General features: G+C 42.8%; 1 protein-coding gene across 1 annotated transcript in view; it reads right to left on the reverse strand.

Annotated features, from left to right (window-relative positions):
• Positions 1–305: 305 nt before the first annotated feature.
• The window catches only part of TXNDC5 (thioredoxin domain containing 5), a 40,279-nt gene continuing 17,361 nt past the window's right edge, over positions 306–23,223 (reverse strand). The window contains exons 5-10 of the mRNA XM_068236865.1: positions 21,428–21,543; positions 19,156–19,242; positions 18,545–18,694; positions 11,663–11,745; positions 4,663–4,792; positions 306–2,317 (exon numbers count right to left, since the gene is read on the reverse strand). Of these exons, the coding sequence (XP_068092966.1) occupies positions 2,195–2,317; positions 4,663–4,792; positions 11,663–11,745; positions 18,545–18,694; positions 19,156–19,242; positions 21,428–21,543 (689 nt within the window). The 3' untranslated portion in view covers positions 306–2,194. The remainder of the gene's footprint in view (positions 2,318–4,662; positions 4,793–11,662; positions 11,746–18,544; positions 18,695–19,155; positions 19,243–21,427; positions 21,544–23,223) is intronic.

Below are 23,223 nucleotides of genomic sequence, written 5' to 3' on the forward strand. Positions count from 1 at the left end.
AAGGTTAATTAATCCCCCAATGAGAAGCATGGCTGTTTCTTTAATATGACTGGATTCCCACCTTTAGAATTGCTATTCACAAGCTTTGGCAGCCTTTGCCAGTATCCAGGAAAACTTCAATTCTCCTTGATGAGGAGATGGGGAGCTGCTCTGTACATGCAGCTTAGCTCTGCTTTGGATGTACATCACTGGTCATGGCAAATGCAGTGATCCATACTCTGTTTCTGTTCCTGGAGAGCACATCTACTGTAGTTTTAAAAGTATAAGTGTCTTAACTTAAAGTGCAGAGAAAAAACAAAAGCAGGTACAAAGATTTGTCTTTATTACTGCAGCCATTCCTTTACCCTAAAAAAGGCCAGGCCCAACAGTGCATTATTACACAAGATCAAAAAATTACATCCCCCCTTTTTCCAAGTAGTAAAAAAAAAAAGTTAGCATTTGTGACATTGACATTCTGAATACCAAAACCAGGATACACATACTACATGGAACTGAACAAATTTAGATAAATGCTTTGTTTTTCACCCACCAAGCAAGTAAGGCACTTCACATCTGATCTGACAAGAAACACTGATGAAGAAACAACGTGAACAAAAACTATAAGACAGACCACAGATTTCCCTATAAAGGGAACCTGTCATGAAGGCTGGTGCTTGGAATAGTCATTGAGCAATCCAGTACAAGGGGTCACCATTGCTTCAATCCTGAAAGCACCAGTAATACTGGATCACTTCAATTTGTAGGAGAAAAGCTCTAGAACTAGAGTAGGTTCCAGGATTTTGGCATTACAAATTCCTGCACTGGATAAAGACAGTGAGGCCTCTACCCCACTTGTACGCAGTAATCCGGCCAACACTTGCAGTGCTCTCCGATGTGGTGCAGAGCCCATTCATTTAAACTAAATACATGGATAGGATTTATGTAAATGCATGTAACCATGTGTTAGCACATCCAATTGCAATGCATGCATGGGAATATCAGAGTACAGACTATGCACTTCTGAAGACATGAACAGCAATTCACACGTAGTGACGAGGCCTTAGCAACACAGCCATATTTGACAGACTCCCCTTTCAAAAAAAAAAAAAAAGTATTCAAAATAGTGGTACAACATACATCCTGAGAAACCTTCACAGAGTCTTCATGGAGATCTTAGTGGCGATTCTGAAAGACAATTGTAAATCCCTGCCATCATCCAGGGCTGTGTGCCTCTTACAGAACACCACAAAAACTATCGATTTAAAAGTACCTATCCAGTGATTTTTTTTTTAATTTACTATATACTCTTCACCTTCCCACAAGACTATTGTTTATACTGCATTATTATTATTAAAAAATATATTGTAAATACCTAAAAATGTGCTTAGTGGAAGTCACATGGCTGCCATAGAGCTCCTTGAATTTCCAAATCTTGGTTCTCCACAAGCAGTTTTGCCTTCTGGGAGGGGAGGAAATGATGGAGGTGCCACTCACTCTGAGGCGTAAAGATGGTAATTTCATTTATACAACTATATGCAGCATAGAATAGGAACAAATGAAGTAGCTGCATATATTTGCATAAAATTGGCATGAAATCTCACTGGTCATCTCTTCAGTGAGGACACAGGAGTGTGGTGTGGCCAACCAAAAACCCAACCCGCTCCCCTGCAAGAAGGGGTCTATGGAGGGGTACAGGGGGCGGTGAGTTTGGACAGAGAAGCTCTCTGGCAAGTTAAGCCACTCGATCATTGGAGGACTACACTAGAGATGCTTCCATCAAAATTAAGGTTTTGATATCATGGTTTTCTTTATTACAGTATTACTGATACATAATGTAAAACCCACCTCTGGTTAATAAACTGGAACTTTGTCTCAATATCAACGGTCTCCACACCCCGTAATCCATTCGCTCAATTTTCAATAAGGAGATGGCATACAAAAGGTATAGCAACCTTGCTGTATTGAAATATGACTTGAAATGCACTACTAGTCTCGGGCGGAGCTCTTTATCAGCAAGGTTGCTATACCTTTTGTGGGTCGTCTCCTTAATGCAAACGTCTCGATTGCTGATAGTCTATAGTGGAAGGAGGGTATTGGGTTAATAAAATGTTTCACTGGATAAGGGCCTTTAAAGTACGCTCTGTAGTACTGCCATGTAAAGGATTCAGTAACATTTGGCCCATACAAAGCGCAAACCCATAGGGTTCAGGGAGGTTTACAGTTCATCTTTTGCATGCCGCAACACAAAGTTCTGTAATGTTTCCAGATCCCTGGCTCCTTCATGCTCTCCAATTTTTTCTCCAGCACGGAAGAGCAGCAAAGATGGATATCCATGGACCTAAAAACACACACACACAACACAATTATATATATTGGTATAGGTCTCATTTACAATAGGTCAAAACATTGTATACCTTCTGCTTACAGTATCTGAACCATCCCCCCTTGCCCCAGTCTACTTCCATCCCATAGGATGCCTCAGTAGCTGAAGAGAGGTGCCATGGACATAGGCGAGTAAAAGCCTTAGATGCAGTAACGATGAAAGACCATGTGGATGAATGAACACTTAGATCACCTGAATGTTCTATAAACTGGAACTCTCACCAAGTGAGGAACCCCCCCCCCCCCCAAAAAAAGAAAGAAACCAAACTCGGGCTTAGAGTGTATATGCCAAAAATACTTCTGCCAACCTCAGCACAGCTGCTAGAGTGCTCACTTTAGTTTTGCCAAAATCTGATCCAATATTAATTGCACCGCTGCCACTACTAGCTCTGTATTGCTTAATGTGCAAAGCTATGCCGCCACTGACTGCTCCTATCCACGACCTGACAAAGGCAAAATGGCAACACCACCACATGAAACTTGCCTCAAAGTTTACAAGACACAGAGTTTATGCAACAAACTGCGTTAAGCAGAATTAGAATTGCGTGCATAAAGCCTTCCCAAATGAAGAGTAAAGCGTAATGTATTGCATGTAATGTTTTGCATTTTGCTCTACTAACCATGTTGGAAGACTGAACACACGTAGGTCTGCTTAACGCTGTTTATTGCATACAGCCCAATGTTTCATGGCCATACAAAAATGAGACAGAGGAGGGTTTTAATGCAGGACTTGGCACATTCAAACCAGACTTTTGTAACTGTATTTTACAGCAAGAAGGTATAATTCACACCGCAAACTGTATTCTGGATTGCAACAGGAGTAGACATTTTATGGTTTGTTAGAAGTTAGAAGCCATTGCAGAAAAACATGAGGGCCTCTTAGGGGATACAGCATCCGGTTATTAGGTAGGCTAACAAAGCATTATAGGACTATTGCTTTTGTATTTGGAAAATTTACACAAAAGACATCTCACAAAATCAGATTCTCTCTTTGATTTAAGTGTACCAAAGAATAAGGACATGAAAGAATTTATACGTACCTGGGCTTCCTCCAGCCCCCTTCAGGCCGTCCCGGGAGAAACCTTCAGAGCTGCCAGTCAGCCTGGCCGCACACGTCACTACTGCGCTTTCGTCACCGGGAGCTTTCTGCACCTTGGTAGTACTACTGCTCAATCGCAGAACACTTCCATCAACAGGAGCGTGATGGGGCGCATGGCCAAGTTGCATATGCGCAGTACACGGCGGCTGAAGGTTTTACCCGGACCACCAGCGGAGGATCCAGGAGGACGGCGGGAGAGCCAAGGGCCTGAAGGAAGCCCCAGGTACATATGAATTCTTTAATGTTCTTAGCCTCAGGTTTCCTTTAATGCTGAACAGAGAAAAGGTTTGCAACTCTTTAAAGCTATTGAAAAAAAACACATTTAGGGCCCATTTCCACTTGCGCTGGCGTGCGTCTCTGAGACACACTGACTTATTCTGATGAGAGTACGCATCCTAAGGGGATTCGCATGCTTCAACCATCCATTTTTCCCCATATGCAAATTCAGAAGCAGCCTATTGATTTAACAGGCTGCGATTCCCCATCTGAATTTGCATGCATGCACCCCCAGGGGAAACGGGCCCTAAAAAATTTATTTTTAAGGGAGTTCTACAAAACTCAAAAACCTTTGGAGCAAAAACTTATCGTGTGTAAAGGAAGCAGGATTGATTCACTTATACTGGCAGCACACTGTGTTCTCTGGATTGTGTGAAGTTATAACTGGTTGATTAAAAAAAAAAAAGTTGGTGTGACCATAGTGGCGGTGCCACTAGAGTCATTTAATGTTCCAGTGACCTACTGTAATTTCTGTGCTTCCCATACTTTTCCAGTTTTTAAGGACTTTTTAACCAGTTCTGGACCAACCTAGTTGAAATCTACTCCCAGTTTAAGTCCACCTCAGCCTGTCAGGGTGAAGATTTCAACTTCCGCATTCCACCTGCCCATTATTCCCACCACCTGCGCCGATACCATGGCGCTGCAACAAGCTCGCTCTGCTGTCATGCTGCTGACAGCAGAGCTCCATTTCTCGGTCAGGAGCCAATTTCATTGGCACCTGATCTTGTGATGACTGTGAGCCTATCACAGTACTCTTTGTTAATAAAGGGAAAGGACGCTCTGGTCCTTATGGGGCCAGAGGCATCTGGTCACAAAGTGGTGACAGAACATTCCAGTTTTCCATTGACCCAGTATTGTAGCCCAGCACCATTAGATCTCAGTTTTTTTTGTAGAGACTACAAAACATGTACAGAACATTGACTTACCGAGAACCTGTTGCACAGGGATCGCTCAGCAGTGCAATCAACTTTAGCTATTTTAATGTCATTCAAACCAGGAAAGTCCTTTTTAGAAAGGTCTTCCCATGTAGGAGCAAGATTTTTACAATGTCCACACCTTAAAGGAGGAAAAAAAACCCATTACTATAATGTCTTTTAGGGTTAACTTTACAACAATGCAACACAATTAATGGCAGGGAAAATGTTGGACAGAAATATAACTTACAAAAGAGCTTACATAAAGTTTAAGACGTATTTTCCAGCAAATAGTCTGCATTATATGAGGCATATCCTTCTTTGCACATTTGTTTTATGTATTTCATTAGATTTTAAAAGGGAAAAAAATAGAAATGCATGAAATTACAAAAGAATATTTCTCTATGTTTTACCTGTATAGGTTTTGACACAAAATAGTGTGACACTTTACTGCTGCAGCAAACAAGTCTCTGATGTCATAAAAGCAAAGTTCCCAGATGTGGTGACCATCAGTTAGGCTCCAGTGTTTTCTATAGAGCTACATAAATGACTTCTGAAAGCTAAGTGAATGTGATACCTCATGTTCCCTCCCTAGAGCAGATACCGGAGAGTTGCAGATACGGAGCATGCATACGGCCGCATAAAAGCATCTGATCTTGTAGGCCACTGTCCTGAACATGCGTGACCTGCTAGGACTTCATACCAAACCTCTTTAGCTCGGTACACATCCACCTTCAATTTGGTTTGGCAAATGACAAGCAAATGTTACCGCTTCCATGTAGTATGAGGTCCATCAGCTTTGGAATACTATAAACAGATTGTATAGGTAAGCTCTCATACTGCATGGAAGTGGTAAGATAAACCAATCAAAATTGGATGTGCGTATCAGGCTTTAGGCACTTATAATACCTTTTTGAGGCCGATTCACATGATACATGAAATGCAGCATTCCTTCTTTGCTGTTAAAGATTATTTACACCATAAAACCTATTACCACAAAAAAAAATAAAAAATGTTAGAACAGCATTCAAACAGTTAACAGCATGTTTGTTTTTCAGTGGGCAGCTTCTGGCTGCATCTGAAGATGTGATATCTTAAAGTGAACCTGAGATAAAAGGGACATGGAGGCTTACAGGTTTGTTTCTCTTTAGAATAATGCACATTGCCTGGCTGTCCTACTGATCTTCTGCCTCATACTTTAACCACTTCCCGACCGCCCACTACACAGGGGCGGCGGGGAAGTGGAGCCCTTCAGGACGGCCTCACCCACAGAGGCGGCGGTCCATTTAAGGGCATGGGCGGAGCGATCGCGTCATCCGTGACGCGATCCTCCGCCGGCGCCTGTCACCGCTCGCTCGCCGCAACATCCCGCCGGCTATACGGAAGCGCCGGCGGGATGTTAACCCCGCGATCGCCGCATACAAAGTGTATAATACACTTTGTAATGTTTACAAAGTGTATTATACAGGCTGCCTCCTGCCCTGGTGGTCCCAGTGTCCGAGGGACCACCAGGGCAGGCTGCAGCCACCCTAGTCTGCACCCAAGCACACTGATTTCTCCCCCCCCCTGCCCCAGATCGCCCACAGCACCCATCAGACCCCCCCCCTGCCCACCCCCCAGACCCCTGTTTGCACCCAATCACCCCCCTAATCACCCTTCAATCACTCCCTGTCACTATCTGTCAACGCTATTTTTTTTTATCCCCCCCCCTGCTCCCTGCCCCCTCCTGATCACCCCCCACCCCTCAGATTCTCCCCAGACCCCCCCCCCCCCCCTGTTTACTGTATGCATCTATCCCCCTGATCACCCGTCAATCACCCGTCAATCACCCGTCAATCACCCCCTGTCACTGCCACCCATCAATCAGCCCCTAACCTGCCCCTTGCGGGCAATCTGATCACCCCCCCACACCAATAGATCGCCCACAGATCCGACATCAGATCACCTCCCAAATCCATTGTTTACATCTATTCTCTCCTCTAAACACCCACTAATTACCCATCAATCACCCATCAATCACCCCCTATCACCACCTGTCACTGTTACCTATCAGATCAGACCCTAATCTGCCCCTTGCGGGCACCCAATCACCCGCCCACACGCTCAGATTGCCCTCAGACCCCCCCCCCCCTTATCAATTCGCCAGTGCATTAATTACATCTGTCCTTCCCTGTAATAACCCACTGATCACCTGTCAATCACCTGCCAATCACCTATCACCCATCAATCACCCCCTGTCACCCCCTGTCACTGCCACCCATCAATCAGCCCCTAACCTGCCCCTTGCGGGCAATCTGATCACCCACCCACACCAATAGATCGCCCGCAGATCCGACATCAGATCACCACCCAAGCGCAGTGTTTCCATCTATTCTCTCCTCTAAACACCCACTAATTACCCATCAATCACTCCCTATCACCACCTGTCACTGTTACCTATCAGATCAGACCCTAATCTGCCCCTTGCGGGCACCCAATCGCCTGCCTACACGCTCAGATTGCCCTCAGACCCCCCCTTATCAATTCGCCAGTGCAATATTTACATCTGTTCTCCCCTGTAATAACCCACTGATTACCTGTCAATCACCTATCAATCACCCATCAATCACCCCCTGTCACTGCCACCCATCAATCACCCCCTGTCACTGCCACCCATCAATCACCCCCTGTCACTGCCACCCATCACCCCCTGTCACTGCCACCCATCAATCACCCGCTGTCACTGCCACCCATCAATCAGCCCCTAACCTGCCCCTTGCGGGCAAACTGATCACCCACCCACACCAATAGATCGCCCGCAGATCCGACATCAGATCACCACCCAAGCGCAGTGTTTCCATCTATTCTCTACCCTAAACACCCACTAATTACCCATCAATCACCCCCTGTCACTGCTACCTATCAGATTAGACCCCTATCTGCCCCTAGGGCACTCAATCACCCGCCCACACCCTCAGAATGCCCTCAGACCCCAGCCCTGATCACCTCGCCAGTGCATTGCTTGCATCTATTCCCCCCTCTAATCACACCTTGAGACACCCATCAATCACCTCCTGTCACCCCCTAGCACACCTACCCATCAGATCAGGCCCCAATTTGCCCCGTGTGGGCTCCTGATCACTCGGCCAAACCCTCAGACCCCCTTCCGATCACCTCCCCAGTGCATGGATTGCATCTATTTTCCCCTCTAACCACCCCCTGAGACACCCATCAATCACCTCCTGTCACCCCCCTAGCACTCCTATCCATCAGATCAGGCCCAATACAACCTGTCATCTAAAAGGCCACCCTGCTTATGACCGGTTCCACAAAATTCGCCCCCTCATAGACCACCTGTCATCAAAATTTGCAGATGCTTATACCCCTGAACAGTCATTTTGAGACATTTGGTTTCCAGACTACTCACGGTTTTGGGCCTGTAAAATGCCAGGGCGGTATAGGAACCCCACAAGTGACCCCATTTTAGAAAAAAAAGACACCCCAAGGTATTATGTTAGGTGTATGACGAGTTCATAGAAGATTTTATTTTTTGTCAAAAGTTAGCGGAAATTAATTTTTATTGTTTTTTTTTTCACAAAGTGTCATTTTTCACTAACTTGTGACAAAAAATAAAATCTTCTATGAACTCGCCATATACCTAACGGAATACCTTGGGGTGTCTTTTTTTTCTAAAATGGGGTCACTTGTGGGGTTCCTATACTGCCCTGGCATTTTAGGGGCCCTAAACCGCGAGGAGTAGTCTAGAAAACAAATGCTTCAAAATGACCTGTGAATAGGACGTTGGGCCCCTTAGCGCACCTAGGCTGCAAAAAAGTGTCACACATGTGGTACCGCCGTACTCAGGAAAAAGTAGTATAATGTGTTTTGGGGTGTATTTTTACACATACCCATGCTGGGTGGGAGAAATTTCTATGTAAATGGACAATTGTGTGTAAAAAAATCAAACAATTGTCATTTACAGAGATATTTCTCCCACTTAGCATGGGTATGTGTAAAAATACACCCCAAAACGCATTATACTACTTCTCCTGAGTACAGCGGTACCACATGTGTGGCACTTTTTTACACCCTAAGTACGCTAAGGGGCCCAAAGTCCAATGAGTACCTTTAGGATTTCACAGGTCATTTTGCGACATTTGGTTTCAAGACTACTCCTCACGGTTTAGGGCCCCTAAAATGCCAGGGCAGTATAGGAACCCCACAAATGACCCCATTCTAGAAAGAAGACACCCAAAGGTATTCCGTACGGAGTATGGTGAGTTCATAGAAGATTTTATTTTTTGTCACAAGTTAGCGGAAAATGACACTTTGTGAAAAAAAACTATTAAAATCAATTTCCGCTAACTTGTGACAAAAAAATAAAAACTTCTATGAACTCACCATACTCCTAACGGAATACCTTGGGGTGTCTTCTTTCTAAAATGGGGTCACTAGTGGGGTTCCTATACTGCCCTGGCATTTTAGGGGCCCTAAACCGTGAGGAGTAGTCTTGAAACAAAAATGACCTGTGAAATCCTAAAGGTACTCATTGGACTTTGGGCCCCTTAGTGCAGTTAGGGTGCAAAAAAGTGCCACACATGTGGTATCGCCGTACTCGGGAGAAGTAGTACAATGTGTTTTGGGGTGTATTTTTACACATACCCATGCTGGGTGGGAGAAATACCTCTGTAAATGACAATCTTTTGATTTTTTTACACACAATTGTCCATTTACAGAGGTATTTCTCCCACCCAGCATGGGTATGTGTAAAAATACACCCCAAAACACATTGTACTACTTCTCCCGAGTATGGCGATACCACATGTGTGGCACTTTTTTGCACCCTAACTGCGCTAAAGGGCCCAAAGTCCAATGAGTACCTTTAGGATTTCACAGGTCATTTTGAGAAATTTCGTTTCAAGACTACTCCTCACGGTTTAGGGCCCCTAAAATGCCAGGGCAGTATAGGAACCCCACAAATGACCCCATTTTAGAAAGAAGACACCCCAAGGTATTCCGTTAGGAGGATGGTGAGTTCATAGAAGATTTTATTTTTTTGTCAAAAGTTAGCGGAAATTGATTTTAATTGTGTTTTTTCACAAAGTGTCATTTTCCGCTAACTTGTGACAAAAAATAAAATCTTCTATGAACTCACCATACTCCTAACGGAATACCTTGGGGTGTCTTCTTTCTAAAATGGGGTCATTTGTGGGGTTCCTATACTGCCCTGGCATTTTAGGGGCCCTAAACCGTGAGGAGTAGTCTTGAAACGAAATTTCTCAAAATGACCTGTGAAATCCTAAAGGTACTCATTGGACTTTGGGCCCTTTAGCGCAGTTAGGGTGCAAAAAAGTGCCACACATGTGGTATCGCCGTACTCAGGAGAAGTAGTATAATGTGTTTTGTGGTGTATTTTTACACATACCCATGCTGAGTGGGAGAAATATCTCTGTAAATGGACAATTGTGTGTAAAAAAAATTAACAAATTGTCATTTACAGAGATATTTCTCCCACCCAGCATGGGTATGTGTAAAAATACACCCCAAAACACATTATACTACTTCTCCTGAGTACGGCAATACCACATGTGTGGCACTTTTTTGCAGCCTAACTGCGCTAAGGGGTCCAAAGTCCAATGAGCACCTTTAGGCTTTACAGGGGTGCTTACAATTTAGCACCCCCCAAAATGTCAGGACAGTAAACACACCCCACAAATGATCCCATTTTGGAAAGTAGACCCTTCAAGGTATTCAGAGAGGGGCATGGTGAGTCCGTGGCAGATTTCATTTTTTTTTTGTCGCAAGTTAGAAGAAATGGAAACTTTTTTTTTTTTTTTCTCACAAAGTGTCATTTTCCGCTTACTTGTGACAAAAAATAATATCTTCTATGAACTCACTATGCCTCTCAGTGAATACTTTGGGATGTCTTCTTTCCAAAATGGGGTCATTTGGGGGGTATTTATACTATCCTGGAATTCTAGCCCCTCATGAAACATGACAGGGGGTCAGAAAAGTCAGAGATGCTTGAAAATGGGAAAATTCACTTTTTGCACCATAGTTTGTAAACGCTATAACTTTTACCCAAACCAATAAATATACACTGAATGGGTTTTTTTTAATCAAAAACATGTTTGTCCACATTTTTCGCGCTGCATGTATACAGAAATTTTACTTTATTTGAAAACTGTCAGCACAGAAAGTTAAAAAAATCATTTTTTTGCCAAAATTCATGTCTTTTTTGCTGAATATAATAAAAAGTAAAAATCGCAGGAGCAATCAAATAGCACCAAAAGAAAGCTTTATTAGTGACAAGAAAAGGAGCCAAAATTCATTTAGGTGGTAGGTTGTATGAGCGAGCAATAAACCGTGAAAGCTGCAGTGGTCTGAATGGAAAAAAAGTGGCCGGTCCTTAAGGGGTAGAAAGCCCTAGGTCCTCAAGTGGTTAAGCTATAGACCCTGAACAAGCATGCACATCAGATGTCTGACAAATCTGACAAGATTAGCTGCATACTTGTTTCAGGTGTGAGATTTACACTCTGCTGACCAGAGAGAGATCAGCAGCACTGCCAGGCAATGTGCATTATTTAAAAGGAAATATATATGGCAGCTTCTGTGGGTCTCACAACTCGTTCCTTTTATTTATTTATTTTCAACTAATGGTAGCTCAAGAAGAAATGTAAACATAAGCAGTGTGCTGGAACTCAACACACACAGCTCAGTTCCAGCAAGCAGAGACAGTTGAGAAATGATCATTTGATAAATTTAAATACATAAATACAGCAGCTGTGTAATAAAAGGCAATGGCAGCTTTCAGAACAGATAAACTGTACTTTGGGAACTTGTAATTTGCAAACAGACAATATCACTTGTGCATAAAAGAAAATATGGTAACTTTATGGGTAATAAAGTAGGAAAACATTTTTTATTGAATGTTAACTCAGTTGTATCCCACTATAAGGGGGGGAAAACGTTGCATTATGCATTAATTATTTATAATACATGACCGCTAAAGCCACACAAGTTAAATGGTTACCATGGTGCGTAGAACTTTATAAAGCTGATACCCTTGGCAACAGTCTGATCAAAGTCGTTTTCGGTAAGTGTCAGCACCTTGGACTGAAAGAGAAAATAAGTCTTTAGCTATGGAACACTGAAGCCTCAGAATCCTAACAGGGCATATGTTTGGTAGCAGCCTGCTCTACACTCCAGCACACAGACACTATATACCTTTTATTTAATATACTGTTCCATGAAGTCTGGGAACACAAATCTTTCACATGTGTTTAAGCAAATATACAGACAGCTGCGAAATTGGATTTATTAAAACTTGAAAAACCTTGATTTCCTGCAAACAGGGTCTGTGTATTTGCCAAGGTTGAAGTGAAGCTCCCTTCTCAAGAGATTTGTTTGCATAAGTAATTACAGGGGTGTGAAAAGCTATAGCAGTCAAAACAGGTAGCCGCTTTAACCAAATTACCCAATTGTAAGAGTTTACAAAATGTTCCATAGTGTAGACTTTGTGCTCCTGGTATACTGAAGTGCTGGTTGACCTGTATGCACTATACCAACATATGCAAGACTTGAAGCTTCATGACTTGTACACAGAGGTGTCAATAACCAGGGATGAGCAAGGTAATGTTTGATACCCGATCTGATGGCGAATTTGGCTTTTAAGGCTCGCGGTGGATTTACAAGATAATCACGTACATTCACGTAAATGTTCGCTTTTACACATTTTTGCAAATTCATCAATTTTTGAGGTAAAAATCAAAGAAAACAGCTGACATTAGCTGTTAATAGCAAAACACTATAACATGCTGGAACCAAATTTGCAAGGTACTGTATGTAAAGGAGAATAGTGGAAACAAGGGGGAGAAAAAACATCCATGGAATGGACAAGGGCTCTGGGGCAGCCAACCTATCTCCTCCAGAACCCCTCCCCCCATATCATGGACGATGCAGGCTGGTATAGATCAGGCAGCGGAGCCCCACACGGTCTGGGCTCTGCATTCTGGCTATGCCAGTCTGCATGGGTGACAAGTGGTTAGAGGCTTTGGAGTGAGAACAGCAATTTTTTATGTTTTTGTTATTTCTACTTTTGTCAAAGAAAGCAATCCTTATACAGCAATATTGTGGTTGCAAAGCGATCTTTGCCAAAGAAAGAACATTTTTTCAATTGTAACTTTAATATCTAAAAAAAATAAAAATCAGTCTTTTTGAAAGATTTTTTTCCCCATTGTTCCCACTGTTCTCATTATGCCTAGCAAACCTGGTTATTCTAGCATGTATGGGAGCTTTGCTATTAACCGCTCAATTTGGCACCATTGACTTAACCCATTTGCAATAAGGGTTTTGTGAAATTCCTGGGAACGACTGCATTCACAAAAAAATGTTGTGATAAGAGGCATTTTGATCATCCCCAGCAAACAACCCATCATTTTAACTTGACCTTCCGCCAGTACTGTATTACACTTAACACAACCATACACTTATCGATTTTCCTATTTGATTTCTGAAAGAACCAAACACTTGCGTAACAAAAACTGTACAACAGGAGATTAGCTGCTCAGCATGCTGTTGAAAAGTACATGGTATTCTACAGAAAGGAGAAGGACAAGTAGGAGGGTTCTTTCCAGCAGCTGGAACTACAGCAGAAGTCAGTAAAGTATTATCCAACTGAGGAATGCTGAAGAGATGGCCAACAACACCTGACAAGAATTGGCATACACCATGTTGGCCTCAATTCACTAAGATCATGCTGGAGATAATAAGGCAAGAGAAAACTTACCTCCACACAGTGAGAGAGTCATCTTATCTCTCCATTCCTCAAGTTACCTCCTGTGTAGTCAAGTTACCTCCTGTGTAGTCAAGTTACCTCCTGTGTAGTCAAGTTACCTCCTGTGTAGTCAAGTTACCTCCTGTGTAGTCAAGTTACCTCCTGTGTAGTCAAGTTACCTCCTGTGTAGTCAAGTTACCTCCTGTGTAGTCAAGTTACCTCCTGTGTAGTCAAGTTACCTCCTGTGTAGTCAAGTTACCTCCTGTGTAGTCAAGTTACCTCCTGTGTAGTCAAGTTACCTCCTCTGTAGTCAAGTTACCTCCTCTGTAGTTATTTTCACACGCAGTTAATTACCGTATTTTCCGCCGTATTAGACGCTCCGGAATATAAAACGGTGCATCTTAGAGGTCATATAAGACGGTGCGTTTTAGAGGTCAAAATCCAGATTTAAAAAAAAAAAAAAAAAAAAAAAAGTGTACGTACTAAACCTTGTGCGTTCATGTTCCAGGAGCGTCTAGTACATGTTCCCCCCCAAATGGTGTCGTCCTGTGTCCCTAATGTGTCCTCTTTTGTATCTTCTGGAGTCCCCCTGTGTTCCTTATGTGCCCTGTGTCACTTTAAGGCTCTTCCTCTCTCCCCTTGTGTCCTCCTGTGTCCCCTTCAGTCCCTCATTTGTCTCTGGTGCTGGGCAGCTTACTTCAAACATTCCCCGGGGACAGCAAACATGGATTCCCCTGCGTGCCCTGCTCCCTCCCAGTTTGTCACCGCTACCCCCCTTCTCCACTGACCCCCCCAGTGCTTAAGTGATCCCGCGGCAGCCCAGCTTACTTCAGTCCATGCAGCCGCGGGAATTAAACCGCCAGGGGGGTTAAAAACCACACTATTTTAAACTATGCAATAATTCAGATTTAGTACTTTCTTGCTTAGGTATTCTGTTATTTTAAACTATGAAACAGAGCAGAACTAATGGCCCTTTGCATTTCCCTGCAGTAAAAGCTTATCTGAAACTGATTTTCACTGTTTTTGATGTATAAGTGCTTCAGAAAATAGCGCTGTAGCCGACCAAGAGCTCAGAAGCTCTTTTGCATAGATAAGAAGTGTCTTAGCTTTTCATGTACTGGAAACAATAAGACTTTTCTTTGCTACTAATGTTCTATTTCTTAGCTGTACTACACATACAATTAATTATTTCAAGTTTATAAGTTTATGTTCACTTCAGATTCCCTTTAAAGCGAGTGTAAAGTAAAAAAAACAAAAACAAAACAAAAAACAGTGCATGTTTTGTGGAAATAGTTAATCAGCTCTGCTGAGACACTAATTACCCCACCTATGCATGTTTGTGGTTTTCTGCGAAACATGTACTGTTGGTGGGCCTTCAGGACAGGGTTGGGGAACTCTGCAGTAGAGCCTTCCTGCTCCTCTCTAAGGGCTGGTTAACACTTAGCGCTTTGCCGATCGCTGGCGATCAGAAAAGCGCTGCTGCCAATGTATCCCTATGGATACATTTACACTGCAGCGTTAGAACGTGAATCAAAAACGCAAATTGCGCTGAATCACAATATTTTGCCCACCAACTCGCGATTGCAAAACAAACGCGATCGCGGGGCAAATGGAGGACATGCGCCGAGTGTGAACTAGCCCTTACTCCCCTCATTCCAGTGCTGTCACCCTCATTGTGTGTACTCGACCAATTGGATGAATACCAGTCTGTGAGCCCTCGGGAGGCTTCGGAAGCTCTCGTGTACCCTTCCGAAGATGGGAGACTCCGTACTGTGCATGCGTGAGCGAGGTTATGCAGGCAGTATGGTGCCACCTGTCTTCAGAAGCATTCTGGTACACGAGTGCTTCTGAAGCAGTCTGAGGTGGCAAATTAAACAGGGGGTGATGGAGCTGGAACGAGGGATACAAGAGAGGACAGGGAAGGCTCTATAGAGATCCAGAGCACACTAAAAAGAAGGAATTGCCCAATTGAATTGGCAGTGCAGCTGCAGGGTTGAAACAAATGCTCATTTGTACTGCACAGAACAATGTATGTACCCAATAAACAGAATAGTGCCTCAAATACTGTATAATACGTAGCAATTAATGATGAACGGATAAACGTAAAAAACAAAACAAAAAAAAACCCCACATACAAACCGGTTCAGCCCCACAGTGTCGAAAACCTCATGCATCCGAGCAACGTTTACCTCCCATTCATTCGCCAATAACGATCACTACTTATCACAATGAATTGATCTATATCTTGTTTTTTCCGCCACTAATTAGGCTTTCTTTGGGTGGTACATTTTGCTAAGAATTATTTTTTTCTAAATCCATTTTAAAAAGGAAGATTAAGAAAGAAATAAAAAAAAAATCATCTCAGTTTTTGGCCATTATAGTTTGAAATTAATATACGCTACCGTAATTAAAACTCATTTGCCTTTTGTCCCGGTTATTACACCGTTTAAATGATGTCCCCATCACAATTTATCGCACCGATATTTTATTTAGAAATAAAGGTGCATTTTTTCAATTTGCGTCAACCACCATTTACAAGTTTATAATTTAAAATAATACAATATACTCTCTTGACATGCATATTTAAAAAGTTCAGACCCTTAGGTAACCATTTATGTTTTTTTTTTTTTTTTTTGTTTTTTTTAATTGTAATTTTTTTTTATTCAAAAATGTATTTGGGTAATTTTATTTTTTGGTGTGGGAGGGAAACAGCTAATTTTAAATGTAAAATAATGTAATTGTTTAAAAAAATGTATGTGGGTGTAGTTTACTATTTGGCCACAAGATGGCCACAGTCAAAAAAGTCCTGGATGCAAACGATCTCGCATCCAGGAACTAGTAAGAGGACTGGAATTTTTTTGGGGGGGCAGAAACACGGCGGTGTCTGATGAGAGATCGTCTGTTTTTCTGCGGGGGACTTAGATCGGTGAATAGGAACTATATTCCCATTCACTGATCGGGGGGCTAGCAGCAGGCGGCGGGAGCGCGTGCACCGCGCAGCAGCAGAGCCTGTATGGACGAACATACTCGTCCAGATAGGCTGAACTGGTTAAAAATTAGACAACTGTCAATACACAGCGCACACACAACCATGCACTGCCCCGCCCCCATACCCACAGGTGCTCCTGCCAAATAAGGGATCCCCTTAGAGATGATTACTGGATAACTGGTGACTGTTTCTATGTGGATCCCTGATTACGCAGGAGAACCTCTGGGTATGCTTGTCTAATTCGTAATTGTTGCTCTCTATGCTTTTTTTATTGATGTTAATCATTAAATGCTACGTTTCACACAGTATTTGAGGCACTATTCTACTTCTTTAGTACAAAGGATCCAAATCCATAGGGAAGAGAGTGGGCATTACTGCATGTACGATCTGAATCACTTGTGTTTAGTACCACACTGAGTGGGAAGCTGATTTGCCGAGAGGGTCCCTACTGGAGTAGGACCCTCTAAATGTGTAGTTTTTTACTGCAGCTTTGGATGTTTTAACTCGAATAAACATACCTACCTGGATATTCCACTGAGAGATTTCCATTTTTGTATTTCCTGTGCACTGATTGCATATATTCAGGTATACACTGCAAATATATGGGATCTCTGGAGGTGGAAGATTGATGCAGTAACTGCCAGATGTGGATCGCATAGAGCTACTGACTGTTATACTAAAGCCTTCCCTGTCCATAGGCAAGTAACTTTTTTTGCCTTGAGGGTAGGAACACACTAGGCAGAATTGCATATGGGTATTCTATAGTACATAGTGGAAAACGCATATGCCATTCTGTCTAGTGTGTTCCTACCCTTACACTCACTTTAAAGAGAATACGAGGTGGATCTTCGCGGGGCAGATTGGACACAGGGGCATGTTCTCTGCCTACTGACATGCCTCTGTCTTTACACCGCCGCTCTCGCCCCCCCCCCCCACACACACACACACACACGCGCTATAGCCCCCTGAGATTAGCAACAATATTTGTCACTATCTCTGAGGTAAACATTGAGGAAAGAAATTCACTGTTTAAAACGCCCACTAGGGGCGTTCCAACAGGGTTCCCAGAGCTGCCACTGGGCAGCTCTCTCTCTCTGGCCGTGCTCCCTGCCGCTCCCCCGCACGCTAGGAGAGACACACTGTCTCTCGTTGCAGACTTGTCACTTATAGGTCATGAAAGTGGGCCGTTGCAGCCCACAGGAGCAGCAGTTTTTGCGACTACCTGATCCGCTCATCCCCGCAGATCAGGTAGTCTACTTTTGTTTTTGAGCGCTCGGGCTCTCTTTAAGGGTCTCCTACTCACCAACTATGGAAGTTTTGATCCAGAACATAAAATAAAGGATGTCTGCAGCTTTGTTCAGACAACAATGTCAAGATCTAATTAAAACAGTTCCCTCTAATAGACTACTGTATTTCAGCTTGGCCATATCGGAAGTTGTACAGTCCCATTTCTCTGACCATGAATACAAGATGACCCTAGAACACAAACATGATCTCAAAATACACAATTTAAAATATGCAGTTGCACTCAGAACATCTGCAGCTTACAATTTTTTTTTTATTTTTTTTTACCAGCGGTTACTTAGTTTGCTAGAGGCAAAGCCCCGAGGGTAGAGGACCACAAGCAAACAGCACAGACACGGCACACAGCTTCTGACCCATCACTTCTCATTACTCTGGCAGTTGAATTTAAGGGCTTGTTTCCACTGTTGCGACGCGATTTCGGCCGCATTCCGACGCTTGTAAAAACGCATGCGGATGCGTTTCCACATGCGTTTTTACCCGCGATTTTGCATGGCAGGGTGCCATGCGAAATTAACCATGACACTGCCAGGGCTAAATAAAATTGAAAAAGGTGCGAAATCGCACGCGAAATCGCGGGTAAAAACGCATGTAACAAACGCATGCGTTTTTACTATTCAATACATTAGCGGCGATTCGCACGGATTCCCGACGCAGGCGAAATCGTTGGCTCTTTTGTGCGTTTTTTTCACGCTGAAAAAAACGCACCTCAACAACGCTACAGTGGAAACAGGCCCATCCACTTGTATTACATGTGCGGATCTGCATGCGTTGGACGCATGCAGATTCGCGATAGTGGAAACGAGCCCTAAAGGACAGAAATTAGTCAAGTAATGTTGGCTACTTACTTCAGCTGCTACGGGCTGTTCAGCTTGTGGTGGTGGAGCATCATCATCATCATCATCATCATCATCTTCCTTGCTGTCTGCAACCTTAAGTTGGTTTTCCACGTACTCTTTCAGTGAATCTAAATCTCTCTTTCCCTTGTATTGATCTGCCTAAAATAACATATCTAGGCATTATAATCAGTTTAAAATAAATACAATAACTACAAATGCAATATTCAGAGTATTAAAGGGAATCTAAAGTGAAAAATTAACTTCAGGTTTTATACACGCAGTCCCTGGTGGAAGCTCATTCTTCTAGGTCTTCGGCACTCTTCATGCAGCCTTCAGAACTACTCTGACCCGAGGAGAGGAGCACACACACACACACACACACACACACACACACACACACATCCGAGAAGATGCGCTCGTCTTCAGAACTACATGGGGGTGCGAGTAGTTCCTAAGGCTGCACAGGCTGTGCCTAAGAACGAGAAGCCAGCACCAGGGAGGGCCAAGGCCCAGGAAAGCTCTATGTTATCCAGAGCATTCTCTCTACAAAAGGTATGTATGAAAATAAATTGGAGATTTTTCACTCCGGATGTGCTTGAAAGAGTAAAAGAACCACTAACTTTTTCACCATTTCGAAACCACAGCAGTGTTGGGTAGCCACGCACTTGATGGTCAGAGCAGAGATCATTGTGCTGAGTGCAGTCAACCTTTTGAAAGAGGAAGGCAAAAGTCAATTATTTTGCTGTGATTACAATCAAAAGTCAAGAATTCTAGGATAATGATAATATGAAATACATAAACAATTTATTATCAACAAACCCATCGCATTATGAGGTTATATCCTTACCACTGGAATATATAGTATGCATACGAAAAGTACCTCTAGCGTCATACAGCCAAAACCATGTTCCTGCTGCCATCTAGGGACAACACCACACAGACAACAAGGAATTGCCCAGGTACCTCTACACTGCAATGGTCCACATCACTGGCAATAGACATGGATTCTCCACAGCAGTACCAGCCAGCAACACCACTAAGAGTAAAATGCTTTTGGACAAAAAGATATTATTGCTATCGAGACTTCCATGTGTCCTGATGCAATTCTGTTCAAAATAATATAAATGTAAATACTTTCAGAGGCCTTATGCTGGCCACACCTACTGGAAGTCTGACCAGGCATGTTTTTAGGCCAACCAAATGTACAAAAAGTGCAGGTGGTTTACTGAAGCAAATAACATTTGTAAAGCGCTTTTCTCCTGTAGGACTCAAAGCACACAAGCATGGCTCAGACCAATACGCATTGGAACTTTACTGGGTTGAATGCAAACATCTAATTAGGTGTAAGAAATAACTTGAAAAATATGTATGATATTCACTTCTCGTGTTTCATGTGGTGAAAAGGTTTAACCACCCTGGTGTTTAGTTTTTTGCGGCGCTCGGCCGCGGGTGGGTTTTTTTTTACCTATTTTTTTTTTTTTTTTAATCATGTAGCTAGCCTAGCGCTAGCTACCCGATTCCCCCATTAAATATAAAAAAAAAAAAAGACTCACCAAGGGCTGAGATATCCAGCCTGGCGGTAATGGGCGAGCTGAGCTCGTTCATACCGCCAAGGTGGTTAAGTATATACTAGGCTTTATAGCATAAGCAATATAAAAGATGAGCTCATTTATCTCACTTATACTATAAAGAATAGCATACATTATACAATTCTCTAAATATCAAGTAAGCAATCTTTCTGAGACAGATTGCTGACCTGTTTTACTTTAAGCAACCCATATACTCACACAGATTTCTGCCCTATAGTATCAACTGCTCTCTGATGAAAATCATGTGCTGCAGAATGATTTTCGATTCCAACAGGGAATCGAATGAAAAAAATATCGATTGTACCGTAGCATTGCCTTCTACGATGTACTGTAACGCTATGGGCTGTTGATCGAATGCTGCTCCAGCCCCATACCTGATTAACCAAAACTTTGATCGCTACTTTTAATCAATACTAGCTCACTACTTCCAATCGATTTTAGGGCAAAATGGAAGGGAAATCGATTGGAGATTTTTGTGGCAACAATTAACAGCAGATTTGATCACAGGGATCGACTCTTCCAGGAATCAAACATGAAAAATCAATGTGTGTATGGCCTGCTTTACAGCATACAGCACTAGGCAGCGGGAATCTTGTTGAAAATGAGAGGTTAATGCTAATGAATGTCAGAGTCCCGGTTATCTGGGCAGGGATTGCCCCATACCAGATAGGTGTATTTCTGATTTCTTAAGAGTCCATGCAGTCGGGTTGCCTCAGTGTTACACCCCCCCCCCCTCCCCCATTCAGGCACAGTCTCCTCTCCTTACAGCTGCTGTATCCTTCTTAGGCTCCCAATGCATGTTACCTGACACACATCGGGTCACGTAACTCAGAGCAGAGAACTCAGTCAGAGCAGTACGGAGTATACTACAGCACAACCAGCAGCAGTAGGGGTAGTGTTGTCCACATCTGGGATTTCTGTATTCTGAAATCTGGATAACAGCATCCACAGCCAATCAGCACTATTAGAGGAGAGAATCACGGAATTGAATGACAGGTGATTCGGATGCTTCGGAAAACATCAGTCATGTAAACTACGTCGGGAACAACTTGGTGACATCATCCTCTGGTAATGGTGCTGAAAGGCAGCACACAAAGTTATCCAAATACAGAAACCCAGATGTGAAAACACCACTAGTAAGGAGATAAGAGGTTACTCGGAGCTCTGGACTTTTCGACTGTGTGCTGATCTGCATAGCACGAGTAGAGGAGAGAGTGACACGCCCCATGGCTACCAGGTAATTGCCAGTTACTTGAGCGCCAAAAACATGCACATGTTAAATTGGGTGATACTATTTACAAACCTTTGCAATTCTGACTGTTGAAGATCCCTGGTAGTTGGATGCCAGCTGCTCCCAGGCAGGGGCCAAGGATTTGCAATGTCCACACCAAGGTGCAAAGAATTTTATGAAATGGTTTCCTGCAAATGCCAGACAGACAAAAGATGAAAGCATATATAAACTGTCTGCAGAACATCATGCTGGAACTATGCAAAAAATAGAGAATGTTGCATTGTTATAACACTAGAGAAATACAATCATGATGTTAGATGAGGGTATGCTACTAACAATACTTCCAACCACCCAATCATCTGAATGAATCTCAGTTTGAAAGCCCAATTTAAATGCGTTAAGGTGACCAATACTCACAGATTTCTGCCCAATGTCCTTCTTAAAACTGAATCTGATTAGAGAGGGAATCTGTTACCACCATACACTAGACACAGATTTTTAATAAATATCACAATTATTGAAAATCTATGGAACTGCAGGGTTGAACTGTCGATACAGTAACGCTACGGGCCGTCGATCTACTGCTGCTTTCAACTAATTTAATTTTTTTATACAAATTATTAAAATTAAAGGAAATCTTCAGTCAAATAAAATGATTTTAACTTACCTGGGGCTTCCTGCAGCCACCCTGGAATTATCCGGTGCCCACGTCATCGGTTTGAGTCCCTCTGGCAAGCAGCAGCGACCCCCACAATGCTGCCATTCCCGGGAGCATTCTGCGCACGCACAGTATGCAACACTCATTGCAACAAGCAGTGCGATCAGGCCTCAGGGCCTCGCATGTGTAGTAGACGACTGCCGGCGACCGACGCTCCTTGCTGGAGGGAGTCGGACCGACGCTGAGGGCACCGAATGACTCCAGTGAGCTGCAAGAAGCACCAGGTAAGTTAAAATCATTTTATTTGACTTAAGTCTCCCTTTAAGACTGATGTGGCTCGTTGCGGTGCAGATAACCAGCAGATTCGGAGTTCTTGATCAAATCTGCTGGTAAAAAAAAATAAAAAAAAAAATATGATGCTTGTATGGCTGCCTTTACACAATATCTAACATTCCAGAATAGGAGAAAAAAAAAGTACACACTACAATAAGTGCTTTGCCCAGAACTAAAGATGTCTACAGGGAGCAAAGGCTGCAATATACTGACAAATATAAATTTATATAAACACGTTAAATGTTCCTTAGGCATTGTCTGACGATGCTAAAAAGGTAGTTCATGAACCATTCTGTTGATCACGTACAACTGACAGCTATTATAGCAGTAAGGCTGTGTCCCCACTTGAGAGTAAAACTGACATCTTTTGTACATTTAAAGTGGACCCAAATTAAAAATACAAGATTTCAGAAATAAAATCTATTATCTAAATTATAATAATAAATAGGAGCCTTTTTTCAGCTGCATGGTGACAAATAGAAAATATTTTACATTTATTGAAGGAACCCCTCCCTTCCTTTCAAATTGCCGGGATTTTTCCGGCAATCTGATGGGGTAGATGGTGTCTGGCAAAGGAGGAATTGCTAATGGTATAACCCCCAGTATAACCCTAGCTATGAAAAGAGAAGGGTGAAAAGCATGCACTGAAATGATCATAGGTTTGGAGTGTTTATTTATCTTTGTATGTGTCAGAGTGGTGCAACTAAATATTTTTAATTAAAAAAATGTTTGGTTTGGGTCTGCTTTAACTGCATAGCAAAACTGACAGCAATTATGTGCAGTCCGCGATAATCCCGTATAGGTGGATGCTATCCCCATTTAGCCTATGGGGTTAATGCATCTGCCCTGGGCGCCAGGCAGACCACAGCAGATCAAT

This window comes from Hyperolius riggenbachi, chromosome 5 (assembly GCF_040937935.1).
Source record: "Hyperolius riggenbachi isolate aHypRig1 chromosome 5, aHypRig1.pri, whole genome shotgun sequence".
Taxonomy (NCBI): Eukaryota; Metazoa; Chordata; class Amphibia; order Anura; family Hyperoliidae; genus Hyperolius; species Hyperolius riggenbachi.